Genomic DNA, 15,236 nt, shown 5'->3' on the forward strand with positions numbered 1-15,236 from the left:
TTATGGTCTGTGTGTGTGTGCATTGTTTTATTTTTAATGGGGTGTGACGGTAGTGAGCACTGCCATCCCACACATCTTGGGTGCTGGGTTTGGTGCTTTTGTGGAGGGGGGGTGGGGGGGGGCACCATCTGCGTGGAGTTTGCATTTTCTTCTCACGTTCCTGTTCGTTTTCTTCAGGTACTCACCCTTCAAAGACATGCTGACTAGGTTAATTGGTTTCTCTAAATTGTCCCTGTGTGTGCACACCTTGTGATGGGCTGGTGGCCAGTCCAGGGTATAGTCTCACCTTGAACTCTAGATGGGCTGGTTTGGACACAAGCTTCTCATGACCCTCTATTATTGGATAAAGCAACTAGGAATAGTAGAAAGATAATTTTATTACTTTATGTACACAGATCTATTGCGCTTGCTTTTTTTCTGCTTATTGCTGTATACTGTATGAAGTTACATCACAGTAAATGACACATTAAGTATTTTACACAGACTCAAAGTAATCTATTCTTGCTTACTGTAAATAGCTTTAACACTGGAAAAAGTGAGCAATTTTGATAAAATAACTTTAGAATTCTATGCATGGAACCAAACTTTGCAAGGAGAACTTAAACCAGCATAATTTTCTATATTAATCGCAGTAAATCACAATCATTGCAATACAGGCATCTGTCTGAGGTTTAAGATTCAGCTCATACATACTAAATATGCAGTATACTGTAATATGTTTAGCATAAAATCTGGTACTACAGTACGTGTGGTATTTTTCACATATTTCTGTTCTTTACTTCACACTTCTTCCAGTAAAGTGAAGTGTTTTTCTGCAGATTTAGATATTGGTCAAGATGTTGAATCAAAGTTTTATCCACACACGCACACATTCTCTTATTCTGAATAACATATTAAATGGCAGCTTTTTGTTTGCTGCAGGCTTCTTGCTGCTATGCAATAGAAAGATTTCAGGACATGATTTTGGACATTGCTTAAAACTGAAAATAGATTTAGCACAATGAGGTGTTCATGTGTTCTGTAAAAATTTGGGACATGCACCACACAGCACACCTGACACTGTACTCTTCTTGCACTTTGTGATGCTATTGCAGCTGTTAGGTTCAGGCTGAGTTGTTATGAGTGAGAAAAGATTAACTGTACCTTTTAAATCCTGGTGTAATGGTACTGAAACCTGCATGATTCAGTCTTGAATATTATTTATGTGATGTTCTGGCCTACATTAAGGTTTGAAAGATGATAGCTTGTCTATAAATATGTCTGTGTAATCTTGTATTCCCTCCTGTCATTACTCACTCACTAGGCACATTATTAAGCTCAGCTGAAATGAGCACATAGCACTATTATTCTGTTCAATGCTTGAACAATTGCGCTGCAATAGAAAAGAGGCTTGACTCACAGACCTATCATTCAGACTCAAGCAGTACATTCAGGTTTAATTTATCTTCAGTAACGTTAAATTGGACTTTAAATGTGGTTACAACACACCAGATGACCACTAGCAAAAGGGAGAAAAACATTTTTTACATATTACATAATATAAGTGAACAGAATGAAAAGAAAAAGTGTGGTGTAGACTCACCAGATGATTTGCCATTTGGCTATACTTCATGGAGGAGTTCATGGTTACCAATTAACATGCAGTAGAAGAGAATGGGGAATACTGTCGGCCCCCGTTAGAAACTGTTGTATCCCCACAATTCATTAATGTGGCAAATTTGAAGCGAACAAATTATATGTGGGCTATTGCTCTCCTACACATTACAAAGCTTGTGAGAACAAAACTGTTGCATGCATTTGGGGATCATCACATTTAACTGAAGGTTTCCCTCAAACCTGATATATAGATCAAGCCCTCAATCACGATATATGGATCTGGTGCCCAGGCTGTTGGGCTACCTCAACTCAGTTATTCGTTGACGAAAGCCTAATACCTAAGAAGATTTTGAAGTTGCTATCTGACACGTTTCTGTCTTGAACAGTCCACATCTTACTGTATGTACAATGTTCTTCCACAAATAATGAAGATGGTGTTAAGACTTGGCTTGCATTTTCCCCATATATACTATATGTATCTGCTTGCTCCCAAGAGTACACTGCTCATGGATGCTTCAGAAGATTTATGGAAGATTCAGAAGGCCAGCACACTTTTACAAACATCCTGAACATCACAGATAATCAGAGTAAAGCATACTGTCAGTACCTTTTCACAATCAGCACCGTCCAATTTAGAGGGATATAATTGCATTGCAGTGTGATAGTGTTATAGGGCAAGTACAGTAGATTAACAGAGCTTTGAAATGGTACTCACCACATGGAAAAAATGTTAAAACAGGAATGTATAACTTGAAGATAAATTATAGTTCCTTTAGTATTTGTGCTATTTTAAGAAGTCAGCTTGTTAACTAATGAGATATTTATGTTTAAAACATGAGCTTTTGTGATTAGAATACTTTTTGGAGATTTATTTATGTGCCTTGCTAATCCATTAATTTCTGTGTAAAGGTAATAGTAATGTGACAGGAAGTTATCTTCATATGTACAACTGTTTTACAGCCAGTTAATGTTTTCAACATTGAATTTTAATGCAAAGGGATAAGGGAGGTTGAACAGAGTTTTTTAACAAAAATGTTGCACACGTTTATAGTTCATAATTAGTTCTAATTATTTTAAATACCACCTTTGCTCCATAAAACACAAAGAGGAAAACACAGGAAAATAATTTAAATTAGGATTAGTGTCTTTTGACCACTTCAAGTATGAGGTCAAATCAATGAAAAACTAAAAACTGATGCTGGCATCTTTAAAGAAACAGCTGGATGTGATCCTCGCTTTAATTACTAGCAACCCATGATCTAGATGGGCCAAAGGGCTTGTAACCTTTCTTTCTTGTAACCTTTCTTATAATGTGTATCACTGGGTATATAAGTATACCTTTTATAAATTAACATTATCTTTAAAGATATCATGTTAAGTGTGACTGCTTTGTTAATTGGTTTGCTCATATTCACATATTTGAAAGAACTATCACTCACAAGTCACTTGAAAAGACAGTACCCTGCTTTTGGACCATGATGTCAGTGAGTAGTGCTCTCTTGACTCAGGCAAAGACAGCTCCTCCCTTGGGCTCTGCTTCAGCTGCCTCCTGTGTGTGACTGATGGCATATCTATAAATGGGATCACATTACACACACCAAAATGGATTCCTCAGCTTTGTGTGACTCTGTCTATAAATAAAACCCTGCAGAAGTTTGAAGAACTTAAGCAGCTGGGCTAGCAATCTGTGCTGAATTCTGAGACCCATACCAGTTTGAGCAAGACTGCTTCTTTCTGGGCTAGGCTTTGAATGAGACTGTGTTCTGCCAGAGAGAGGTGACAAAGAAACTCCATTATTCCAACAAATATTTCTAAAAAATGGCTCTACCTGTAGATCCTACTGAAGAGCCCCGGATGTACCAACAAACGCTCCTTCAAGATGGGCTGAATGACCTGCTGGAAACAGACAAGTTCGTCGACTGTGTTTTAAAGATTAAGGACGAGGAGTTTCCCTGTCACCGGTTAGTGCTGGCAGCCTGCAGCCCTTTCTTCCGGACCATGTTCCTCTCAGACCTAGAGGAGAGCAAGAAGAAGGAGATAGTCCTTGAAGATGTGGAACCTGGAGTAATGGGAATGATCCTTAAGTATATCTACACGTCAGAAATCAGTATCACAGAACAGAATGTCAAAGACATTTTTGCGGCGGCAAACTTGTTTCAGATTCCTTCTATTTTTACAGTATGCGTCTCCTTTTTGCAGAAGAGGCTCAGCTTGAGTAACTGTTTGGCTATTTTCCGGCTAGGCTTGATGCTTGATTGCCCACGTCTTGCCATATCTGCTAGAGACTTCATCTGTGATCGTTTCCATCTGATCGTAAGAGACCTGGACTTCCTACAGCTAGCCCCCTCTGAACTGGCTGCCATTATCACATCAGATTCCCTTAATGTTGAGAAAGAAGAGGTGGTATTTGAAGCGCTCGTGACGTGGGTTTCCCATGACAAGGAGAACCGGCTAAAGGATCTGTCTGATCTCTTTGACTGCATCCGCTTTCGACTGATGCCACATGACTACTTCTCAAACAAAGTAGAGAAACATGGACTCGTCAAATCAAACCCAGAACTCATGAAGAAGCTGCAGATGGTGAAAGATGCCAATGAGGGCAAGCTTCCTGAATTAAAGAAAGCTGAAAGTAAAAAGCCTGGTGACAGGGGTGATGTTGCCCAAGAAGAGGAGGAGAATCTGCTTCCTGGGATACTCAACGACAACCTGCGTTTTGGCATGTTTCTCAAGGATTTAATGTTCATGATCAGTGACACAGGTTCAGTGGCCTATGACCCAATAGGAAACGAATGCTATATAGCCTCATTATCCACCCAGATTCCTAAGAATCACTGTAGTCTGGTTACAAAACAGAACCAGATCTTTGTAGCAGGAGGACTATTCTATAACGACGATAACCAGGACGATCCTCTCAGCTCCTACTTTTTACAGGTGCGTGATCAATTAATTTATAAACATTCACTGATAGGATATTTTGATGAAATGAAGAGTTTCAAAAATATAGTTATTTTCTCCCAATGTATTTCTAAGCATGTGGTCTTTATTTTTTTGATATGTGACAAAAAAATGCAAAGGGACAAATGCATTTCTTTCTGATGGTATTCAGCCCCTACAGAGGAGATCAAAAGATATGATACAGTACTGTACATACTTGTGTTCACTTACCTGAACCAAAACATAAATATCTACAGTACATAATTCTGAAAGCAAATCAGTTTAGCAGGCAATTTCAACTATTTACCTGTAAATACAATTACTGCTTTACATACTGCTAAGTCACTGTTATTACTACAAAGACATTCTTAAGTAAATTGGTTTAGAGAACCAACATTATACAATTTTGACTATAAATGCCTGGGTTTTTCATTGTGTGACAGTAACGTTTATTACATTTTAAGTTTTCAGCAAACCTTATGGAACTTAATGAATTAAATTAAAATTTTACATTCTTATATTATAGTACTACATGTTTTGCACTGAGAAGACGGTGGCCCTACACCATCAAGAATGAAAACACTTGTCTTATAATGTTTGTACTAATATACAATATACAAAATGCAGACTCCGTACAATGCAGAATACAGTATGTAATTATTATTTTAATTCTTGAGGAAAAACTTAATAGAATCAATGTGTTTCACTTGCAGTTTGATCCCCTAGACTCAGATTGGTTAGGTATGCCTCCCCTTCCTTCTCCCCGTGCTCTGTTTGGTCTTGGTGAGGCAGAAAATTCCATCTTCGTCATTGGAGGAAAAGAGCTAAAAGAAGGAGAGAAGATTCTGGACTCAGTCATGGTCTATGACAGACAGTAGGTTTGAAGATTCCAGGGTGTGATTGAAATTATGTCAAATTTAAATTCTTGCAATGGGTTTCAAAAACAAAATGTTGACAATTCTGAGCGATTATCAGCACATTAACACTAAGAACAGCTATTGTCTTGTTGAAGAGTCATCGAAAGTACAGTTTGGTTCAGTTTAAATTCAAATTATGCTATCATTTATGAAAACAAATATTCACAGGTAGCCTATTCTTTTTAACACATCTCCTAAGTTAACAACATATTTATTTAAGGCTTCAGCAGAACAGACTTCAGGAGACTTGTCACCTTTTATAAATGATATTCGAAAGCTGTCTTATTACAAAAAGCTGGACCATTATACTTTGTTTATAAATAAGCATTCTGAATGTAATAATCCACCCCAGAGAGAAATAATAATGGGAATTATTAAAAAATTGATTATTTTAATTATACTAATGAATGACCAAAAATGATTCAGGATATTCCAGCTATCCAGGTAAAGGAAAACAACAATGACAATTCTAAAGTGTTAATTGCACTCAATCACTCTTAACCTTTTTCCAATCATTTTTAGATCCTTCAAATGGGGAGAGTCTGACCCTCTTCCTTACGCAGTGTATGGCCATGCGACTGTGTCATACAATGGACTAGTCTATGTGATAGGAGGAAAAGGAGATAGCAAGTAAGAATTCACTTTGTTCTTTTTTGTTTCACCTGTTATATTGTGTTTCTGTCACTGTTTTTCTTCATGTAACAGTATGGTGGAGCGACAAAGTGCTTTTAGGAGCATCAGCAAACTCCATTTTGATTTTTTTCAGTTCATGTTCCATTCATGTAGTCCATATGCAATAATACTATATGCCACTTCATTTTTCATTAAAAAAAATAACGCAAATATTATGTTCCAGTATGTAGTCAAACACTGTTTGAGTGGGTTTGTCACCAGGTAGTAGGCTGTCCCACAGCCCAGAGACATACAGGTAGGTTTATTGGCTTCTGGGAAAACTGGCTCTGGTGTGAGTGTGTGTCTGTGTCTGTGTGTGCCCTGCGATGGACTGGTGTCCTGTCCAGGGTGTATCCTGCCTTGCGCCTGCTGCTTGCTAGGATAGGCACCGGCTACCCCAGAGGACATTTTATCCTGCAGTACAAAAGGTGCTGGGAACAAAGGCAAAATTTACCCTTCAAGAACACTTATATCAACAACAATCCTGCACTCCACTTCCCCCTGTGTTATATGTCAAATGTCATGCCACCTTGCACCATCTTGAACAACCGTACAACCCCATCTCGGGCCCATATGGCTGCCACATACAGCAAAAAAAAGTACAAATCCGACATCATTTTGGAGTGCTTTGGTACTGTACTTTAACAAAAAGTGAAGATCAGTGACAGACATGCAAAATTAAATTACAGCCATGTCTAACATATAAAGAAAACAAAATCAATACTTCACAGCAGGAAGATGATTCAATGGTCAGTTTCACGCATGCTGCACTTGGACAGTGTTACTGAATTGACCTTTGGCTCTCCTCTCCAGCTGAAAGCCACCTTCAGGAAATGATTATTACTGTATATAATATTGTACAGTATATAAGCAAAGTCTTCACTTGGGCGTACTAAACCACCCAAAACTGTGGTTTAAGGAAATTAATTAGATGTATTTACCAAGAGGTTTAAAACTGTTAATAAATATTATAGTTCTTTTACTCTGTGAACTGTGAGTAGGAAATACCATGTTCTAATAATATTCATATAACACATTTCATATACAACATTTTGGATCCATGTGTATTTAAATGTTAATATGTATTTTCTTCTTATTGTCGTGTAGATAAGAGGTTATCAGTTGTCATAAAAGAATATTAAACAGATTTATGAAAATACATTAAAATGTACTGGTTCTTTTTAAAAAATGTGATCTTACCATTTAAAGGGCACCATACAGGTTAAGTGTTTTTTTTTCCTCTGTTCACTAGAAAATGCATCAAAAGGATGTGTGTTTATAATCCCACAAAGTTTGAATGGAAGGAGCTGGCTCCCTTGAAGACTGGCCGATCTCTGTTTGGTGCCACTGTACATAACAACAAGATTTACGTGGCTGCAGGCGTGACAGACACTGGACTCACCAGCTCTGTGGAGGTGTATGACATTACCAGTAACAAGTAAGATGAACATCAATGCTACACTGTGCATGACTAAAATGTACAACCCCTTATGTGCATAAAACATTGATTTTGGTTTAATTTTTCCTTATATTATTTGAGAAGCACTTCATATTTTAATTCAGCTTTTGGGTTATGTTCTTTGATTATAACTGTTCTCTCAGTACTACTGTACTATGCTGTGCCCTTATTGGCCCAAATTTAAAGAATGTTAGAAAATTATCTAAATAATATTACTAAAATCTAAAAGAAGAGGATATTTGAATATACACTTTGAGTGTTGTGCAAAATCTTTTGCAATTAAGAGAAATTTAGCTTGTAATTTATCCATATGAGTTTTGAATCCAGCCAAATGCTTAGAAGTTTATAAACAGTGACATGCCCCAAATTGATCCTATTTAAAGTAAAACTTATGTGAACATGGGAACAGTTTATGTTATTATTGAATAGGATAACTTGGTTGATTAATAATGATGAAGTGGGTCCAGCAAAGTATAAGATTATATCACTGACACGTGAATATGATAGATACATATAGCATTAACATTATTGTTAATATAAATGGAAAAAAGAGTGGAGACTATATTACAGCTCTGTGGGACCTCCCCGATCACCCTAGATTTTACACACTGTGAAAGTGTTTGTGAATAATTCTGTTACCATAAGAGAGTGTTTATATCAAGGCCCGATCTACACAGCTTCAAAAGAACTGAAAGGCTGCCAGTATTACAATTCTAAACCAGATCTATGTTTGTATATATAGATAATGTTCTACTGTATATTACCTTGCTATTCTGGCCCACAATGTTAGGCCAATGTCAAGCAGATGAGCAAATTTACTTTAGTCCAATGAAACAACTGATGTTGGCCCATGACATGCTGGTTATATCAGGAGTTTCTTTTTATGGAGCTGTCTCTGCCTTGCAGGTGGGAAGACTTTAATGAATTCCCACAGGAGCGTAGTTCCCTGAGTCTCACCAGTCTGGCTGGCTCACTCTATGCCACTGGCGGCTTTGGCATGATGCCCAACGACTCAGGAGAGCTGGTTCCCACTGAAATGAATGATATATGGAAGTAAGTACGATGATGGTCACGACGACATGAAAAGTAACATTGCTAGTAGTACTGGTAAGAATTGACGTGGAATTCACTTCTCATTCACTCGTTATTTAAATGTGTCTGTTTGACAATTTAAATGTATGGGGAAAACCCATGATGGTGTTTAAACAGTGATGACAACAAAAATCAAATCACAAAACATTTGAGAAACTATCCTATTAATTTAATTTAAAAAAATGAGCTACTTTACCTCTGCTGTGCTTTCACAGGTATGAGGAGGACTCGAAGCAGTGGACTGGCATTCTCCGAGAGATCCGCTATGTTTCTGGTGCCACAGTACTTGCAGTGCGTCTGAACACTCTTCGACTCACCAAAATGTAACAGGCATACAGTGTAATAGCATTGCGTAGGACAAAAGATGCTTCTATATGCATTGTAAATGTGAATGAGTGGAAAATTAATTGCACAAAGGTGTGATCGCTGCAGTCAGGGTTCTCTAATCAATAACTAGACTGGATTGAGATCAGAACTCTATTGCACCCAACCCAAGGAAGAAGCTCCACTTTATTGGCTAGTCAGAGTACTGACCATTGACCACTTCACTTCAAGGACATACTGTTTCGAAGATAGGTAAGGTAAGGTCATAAAGGCCCATGGGGAATGCGGGGCAACGGCCACCATTTTTCTTGACCATCCGACACTGGAGGTGGAGGTGGTATGGTCAGCATCACGCTCCGGCAGGCCTATTACCCCCAGAAGAATTAACCCCCAGTACTCACTTCGAAAGCAGGCTGAGTGAACCTAGGAGCTGTCTGGAAGGAATTAGAGCAAACAATATCACTTGCCCCTACCTGGGATTGAACCTAGAACCTTTTGATCAGGAGGTAGACGCCCTTGCTGTCTGAGCTACCACAGCTTCTACTTGTTTTGACGGAATCCTCAAAATAAGCATTTGTGGTTGAGATAGTTACTGTATCATTTCACCACTTAAAAATGAATTAATTTTGTAATTAAAAGAGGTTTCTCTTTAGAAGCAACATAAGTTTTCTGTTATAAAGCAGGAAATCACAAGCCAACAAGATTTAGAAGCCTTTCCCAAGAGATCCTTACACATTCCATAAAATTCAGCCATACATCCATTTTCTAACCTTTTCATTCTAAAGAGGGTCAGGGGGAGCTGATGCCTATCACAGGCCACAAACAGATATAAACACACACACACATGCACACCAGGGCCAATTTTCTCTGAAGCCAGTTAACCTACCAGTATGTCTTTGGAGTGTGGAAGGAGACCAGAGCAGCTGCAGGAAACAAGAAATACAGAGAGAAAACATACAAACTCCACGCAGATATAGTAACACTCCAGGAATTGAACCCAGGGCCCCAGAGCTGCAAGGCAGCAATGCTAACCACTGCCCTGTAAAATTCATAAAAAGTTAAAATCGTATATCATAAATGTTAATCTGAAAAATCAAAGATGACTGGGAAAAATATTTGTGATATTATACAGCAGGTTGTTCATTGCAAATTGATTTATTGATCCCAAAGCATTTGAGTGTTAATAATATCCACGTGTGTATAGCTACAGTACATGAAACTTGTTTCAGACCTTTGTATAAAATGTGTATGATGTAAAACTGGTTAAGGTGTATTGATAAGTCAAGTGTCTTCTACACAGCAGGGTCTTAAACTAGTTATCATCTATTGCTCTACAATGCCATTATTGCCAAGATCAAACCATGATTGGGGGAGGATTCCCATGTGATGGCACTGATGCCAGGGTTTCCAAGTTTTATTAATGTCAAATAGCTAGCAGACAGCCTTTAATCACAATGCTTGGCATAACTACGCATGACTCAGTGTACTCAGAAGAGCTCAAGAGCAATATTTGGAAGAGCTTCTTTCAGCCACTGTTTTTTTAAGCTTATAAGGGGATTAGGGGTGTGTAATGTAATCTGACCGCAAGTACTGCCTCTAGAGGGGGACCAACAAAGTATGAAAATATTTCACCCCTGTTACCTGCTTGTTTCAAAGATTGTTGAAAACAGTTCACACAGCGTGATCAGCAGCCACCATTGAACTTTATATGTATTCTTAATAAAAATGAAATATAATGCCAATGTGTTTTCAATTCAATTACACGGTTTTGGGATAAAGTAAACATTACGTTTTTGATCTGTTGCGGGTGACAGTGCATGTGCTGTCTTTACACAGTACTTACTCCAGGACCCAGCATCAGTTTTAACTGTCAGATGCAGAGACTTCTATTTAAATGTATCCCTTAGTAATGTAACATACCCAGAAAAGCCTTGAAATGTTATTTGTCTTGATAACCCAATACAGTGAACATTTCTAACATCCTTACTAAAAGATCGCAATCTCCAAATAAAGTGCTCATCAGGCAGTGCAGTATCTCCTTCTAGGCAGCAGAGGGCACTAGGACACATAGAATCACTCTTTATGTTCAAGGGTGCTCAGTTGTTTGAACAAAAGCACTGAAAACTGGACAAAACATGTTTGAAGCATACTTTACATTTTCAATAAGCACTAACTGACAACTTCATTAAATTAAAATGCTATCAGATACTTACTAAAGTGCTTCAAATTTACGAAACTGAATCACTCTGAAAAGTGACAGGAAAAGGCCGTACTGCGGATCCAGGACAAGAATGCATTGAACAAGAAAGAAAATCCTATTTTATATATAGAGTAGCTATTAAAAACAGACTTATTTTACATCACATTATTCTCTAAAGATGTTTAATACTGTAATTACCTAACAGCAATTGGGATCAGGGTTTTATTCCAGTCTGGGGCCCCTTGCGTGTGAAGCATTAAAGTTCTCCCCATGACTGTGTGGGATTTTGGCAGGACCTCCAGTGTCCACCCACTGCCGAAAGACATCCCGTTTGTCTGTGCTTAACATCCAAGAATAGTCCCCTGTATGTGTTTGCTCAGCAAAGGACTGGCATCCTATCCACGGAGTCCTCCATTTTATCAGCTGTTGGTTAGGTCTCTGGCTCACCACTCCCTGTATTGAGCTCAGCAGATACGCAAAATGGATAAAAGGTAGTTTATTACAAATGAACAAGAACCCAGGGACATGTGGAAAAGGAAAATACATTCAGGAGTGAAACTTTTCTTCACACATACAGTTCAGGAAAACATTATCCAATGTTATTAAATTAACTCCTTGGTTTCTTTCAAGAAATGACTGTCTGAGGCCAGATTGTCCTAACAAGGTTTAATCGGTGGAACAGCTTCCTTTCATTTGCAATTTGTCTTTCAATATTAGCAATGTTCTTCCCTTATTCATTCAGAAAACATCAAACATCATTAAAGTTATTCAAGTGGGTAGCCGCGTCAGCATGAGCAGGCTGCAAAGGAACAAGTAAAATTTTATTCCATGGTGAAAAGAGAAGAAAAGAAACACATTTTGACTGCGGAGCCTTCTTCAGGTGTGAAGAAGTTAACCTGTGTAACCACAGTTAACCCTAAAACCATTAAAGTTAACCTGCATTGCTGAGACACTTCTTAAATCATAATGGAATTACATGAAGACCAGTAACTTTCTCTTTGATGGAGGTGAATATCTCCTTCCTAGCATTTGGTTCTGTGAACTTCTGATATGTAACCCATTGAGTAACATTGAAGCTACATTTATATTATACAGTATATTTATACATTTACTTTTCCACAGGAAGTAGACAGGGTGTACGAGTTAAAAATGCATACAGTGCATCAAAAGAATCCACACTAACTACAACAAATTCACAAAGTGATCAGGAACAGGACAACATTTTTTCATAAGTGGCACACTGACATCTTATTGGAATCTTATGCTGTTTTACATATGTCACAGTTAAACACATTATGCTAACTGATGTGTCTTCACCTGGGTCGATCCATAAGAGGTCTACTGTGAATATCACAGGCTAGTAGTGTGTGGCCACAGTTGGAATCAATACAAGCGATTGTATGTGATGCATGCTTTGCACCAGTTTTGCAAATGCTATTCTGTCCAATTTGCCCCGGGACAAGCATAAGGCTTTTCACTGATCTCTGAGCACTACAACTCACATGTTGTCCCAGACCATCCAAAAAATGTCAAATGGGGCTCAAGTCTGACAAGTAGGACATATACTGTGTATCTTAACGGTCACATTTTTATCCTGCAAAAAAGCCATAGTTACAGGGGAAGCTGGAGGATGTGTGTTATTTTGATGGAACGTTGTCTTGTCAGGATGAGACCATAAGAAGGGCAGGGATTGAGGCTCTGGGAACTATGTAGTGCCATAGTTACACAGCCATCATTCACTACAAGTGGAGTTCTGTACTGCCTTGACCTCCGTAGTTCCCTATTGATTAGTATGTTGCATGCAGAAAATAGCATACAGTTCTGAACATCTGAAATCTGCCTGACATCCATCCAGCTAGTCTACACTCAATTCATCATTAGAGGATGAGCTCCACTTCTAACAAGTTCACCTGAGGTTCTGCACCACCATAGAGTACATACAGTATTTATGGGACAAAAGCTTTGTTCTCTCGATGTGAAGTGAAGTGGACACATTCTTTCTTCATTCTCACTGGGCTTGACACTCTTCAGGTTAAATCACCTCATCATCGGTGCTCAACAAAACTCTTTCTCATTTAAGTGTTATAAATATCAGACCTGCATCCTTTGTCAGAATACAGTACAGTATGTGCTACAACACAGTGGGGGTCTGTGTGGTTGATTCAGTACTTAAGTATCTTATGCTAGACATAAATAACAAATTAATCAAAAATAAGACCAAAAAACATGTAATCGTATTTTTCTAAAAACATTAATGAAAGTTAATGTTGAAATACTTTTGCCTCAATTAATCAATTTTTGTGATTAATTCCTTGCAAATCCTTTTATGTTTTAGATATTGTGATTTTGACCTTGCTGGTGGTTTTTAAGACCTTTAAGAACTTCAGATCCTCCTCAACACGAAAGGTCTTGTGCTGATTGCAGAGATTGCTGTAAATTTCAAGACATTCTAATTAAAACTGCCACAGCCCTCACCGGGAAAAGCAGACTGAAAATGAATGGATAATTAATAAATGAACACTGTTTAATGTGATCAACGTTCTAACTTTGACATTTTGAAAACAGTCTCTGAAAAGCAGTAACTATTTTGTACATTAAAACTGGACACAATACAGTATATATATATACAGTATACAGTATATTAATCATGACCTTATTTTTCTTTTTTTTAATAGTACAATACATGGTAAAATGACAAAAATAGATCCATTCTAGTTTTAAATGTCAGTGCAGTGATTGCTGTTTGACAGAAACAATTGAGTTTTTTCAATCCTTAACCTGACTCTCACAATATTTATCTGTGCTGTGATTTACTGTACTAAGAAATAAATGTAATAAGGGCCCGTAAAATCTTAACTGAGAGAGTGGAGCTTATTTGAAATTTGTCTACAGCTACGTCATTGATTGCTTAAAAAGTGAAAATGCTGAGAAGTTTTAAAATGCAAAAAAATCCCTAAAAAACATTGAGACTACATACTCAAAGACCACAAGCAGCCAAAACAATATTATGCATTATGCTAAATTTCATCAGAAAAACAGCATGATCTGCTTCTACGATTTTTTTTTCAGTTAAAAAAGAAAAATAAGTTTAAAAAAAAATATCTTCCAGCACAGAAGCATTCTATTATTTCTCTACAAAAGTATGTCTATGAAATATTACATAAGTTCTTTTTCTCCATGTTCATCAACAGAAAGGGAAAAAAAAAGGAAATAATCACACAAGACCACAGTTTGGAATAATATATATCTATATTGTTTAATATTGAAAGAAATCTTTTTGCTCTTTCCTGTGTTACAGACACTATACACTAGGCAATACAATAAATGACATAGAATATAGACTAATAGTATTAGCACCTCTAGACAATCGTCCTTGTATTGTTTTTATTTTCCGTTTATATAACCACAACAGCTACGGTCTACATGTAGTCTATGTACACGGGAGTTAGCTAAGACATTGTGTTTACATAGTAAAATATAGAATCGGCATACAGAGGACTGACATATATATATGACTGGCTATGTAACTTAGGGAGAGTGAGAGCAGGAATTGAAGTTATTATTGAAACCCCTCTGTCTAAAAAAATACTGGCTTAAAGGTTATTAAAAGTCAGTAGTGCTGTAGTCTACATGACCATAAAACAACAACAATATTGAGTAAACCCGATCCTTCTCATTATGAAAGATGTAAGATATATTTAACTTTTAAAATGCTAGCCTCATCTCAAGACAACTGTTAGACTTACAGATTCTTTTCCTTTGGAATTCACAGGCCTGGCAGTCACATGACTGCAAGTTAAAATAAAAAACAGTGTAGTGAGTGGATTCATTCAGTTCAACGTTTTGTCATCTAGCTTATCATTTATGCATTATTTGTCTTTAAAAATGCTTCTGCTGAATGTCAGAACACTTTTATGTACATGGTAGCTTAATTCTGGGTCAGAAACACAATGTTAAAGTCTCTCTTCCTCAAACTGGTTGTTAAAGCCAAAAATAATCCTTTTGGTCTGGGTTCAAAGGCCACAGAAGTCACTCACACAGG

At 37.5% G+C, this 15,236-nt stretch overlaps 1 protein-coding gene across 2 annotated transcripts; it reads left to right on the forward strand.

The window, feature by feature from the left end:
- The first annotated feature begins 3,127 nt into the window (after positions 1 to 3,127).
- Positions 3,128 to 10,730, forward strand: klhl40b (kelch-like family member 40b). Of its 2 annotated transcripts, XM_088919351.1 has the most exons (6): positions 3,131 to 4,527; positions 5,244 to 5,404; positions 5,970 to 6,077; positions 7,372 to 7,557; positions 8,485 to 8,631; positions 8,886 to 10,730. In XM_088919351.1, exons 1-6 carry the CDS (start codon positions 3,415 to 3,417, stop codon positions 8,995 to 8,997), a joined length of 1,827 nt encoding a protein of 608 aa, XP_088775477.1. In that variant the 5' UTR covers positions 3,131 to 3,414; the 3' UTR covers positions 8,998 to 10,730. The 2 variants fall into 2 exon arrangements, with proteins under 2 accessions (XP_088775478.1, XP_088775477.1); XM_088919352.1 differs by lacking the exon at positions 8,485 to 8,631 and having other exon boundaries at positions 3,128 to 4,527.
- Positions 10,731 to 15,236: the final 4,506 nt, after the last annotated feature.

This window comes from Atractosteus spatula, chromosome 6 (assembly GCF_055471065.1).
Source record: "Atractosteus spatula isolate fAtrSpa1 chromosome 6, fAtrSpa1.hap1, whole genome shotgun sequence".
NCBI lineage: Eukaryota > Metazoa > Chordata > Actinopteri > Semionotiformes > Lepisosteidae > Atractosteus > Atractosteus spatula.

What these genes read in the sequence shown, in the direction of transcription:
- klhl40b (XM_088919351.1), top strand. Translation starts at nt 3,415, where the DNA reads ATGGCTCTACCTGTAGATCCTACTGAAGAGCCCCGGATGTACCAACAA. An exon ending in TATGACATTACCAGTAACAA is followed by an intron (nt 7,558 to 8,484) that starts GTAAGATGAACA and finishes TCTGCCTTGCAG; the next exon opens with GTGGGAAGACTTTAATGAAT. An exon ending in GAAATGAATGATATATGGAA is followed by an intron (nt 8,632 to 8,885) that starts GTAAGTACGATG and finishes GTGCTTTCACAG; the next exon opens with GTATGAGGAGGACTCGAAGC.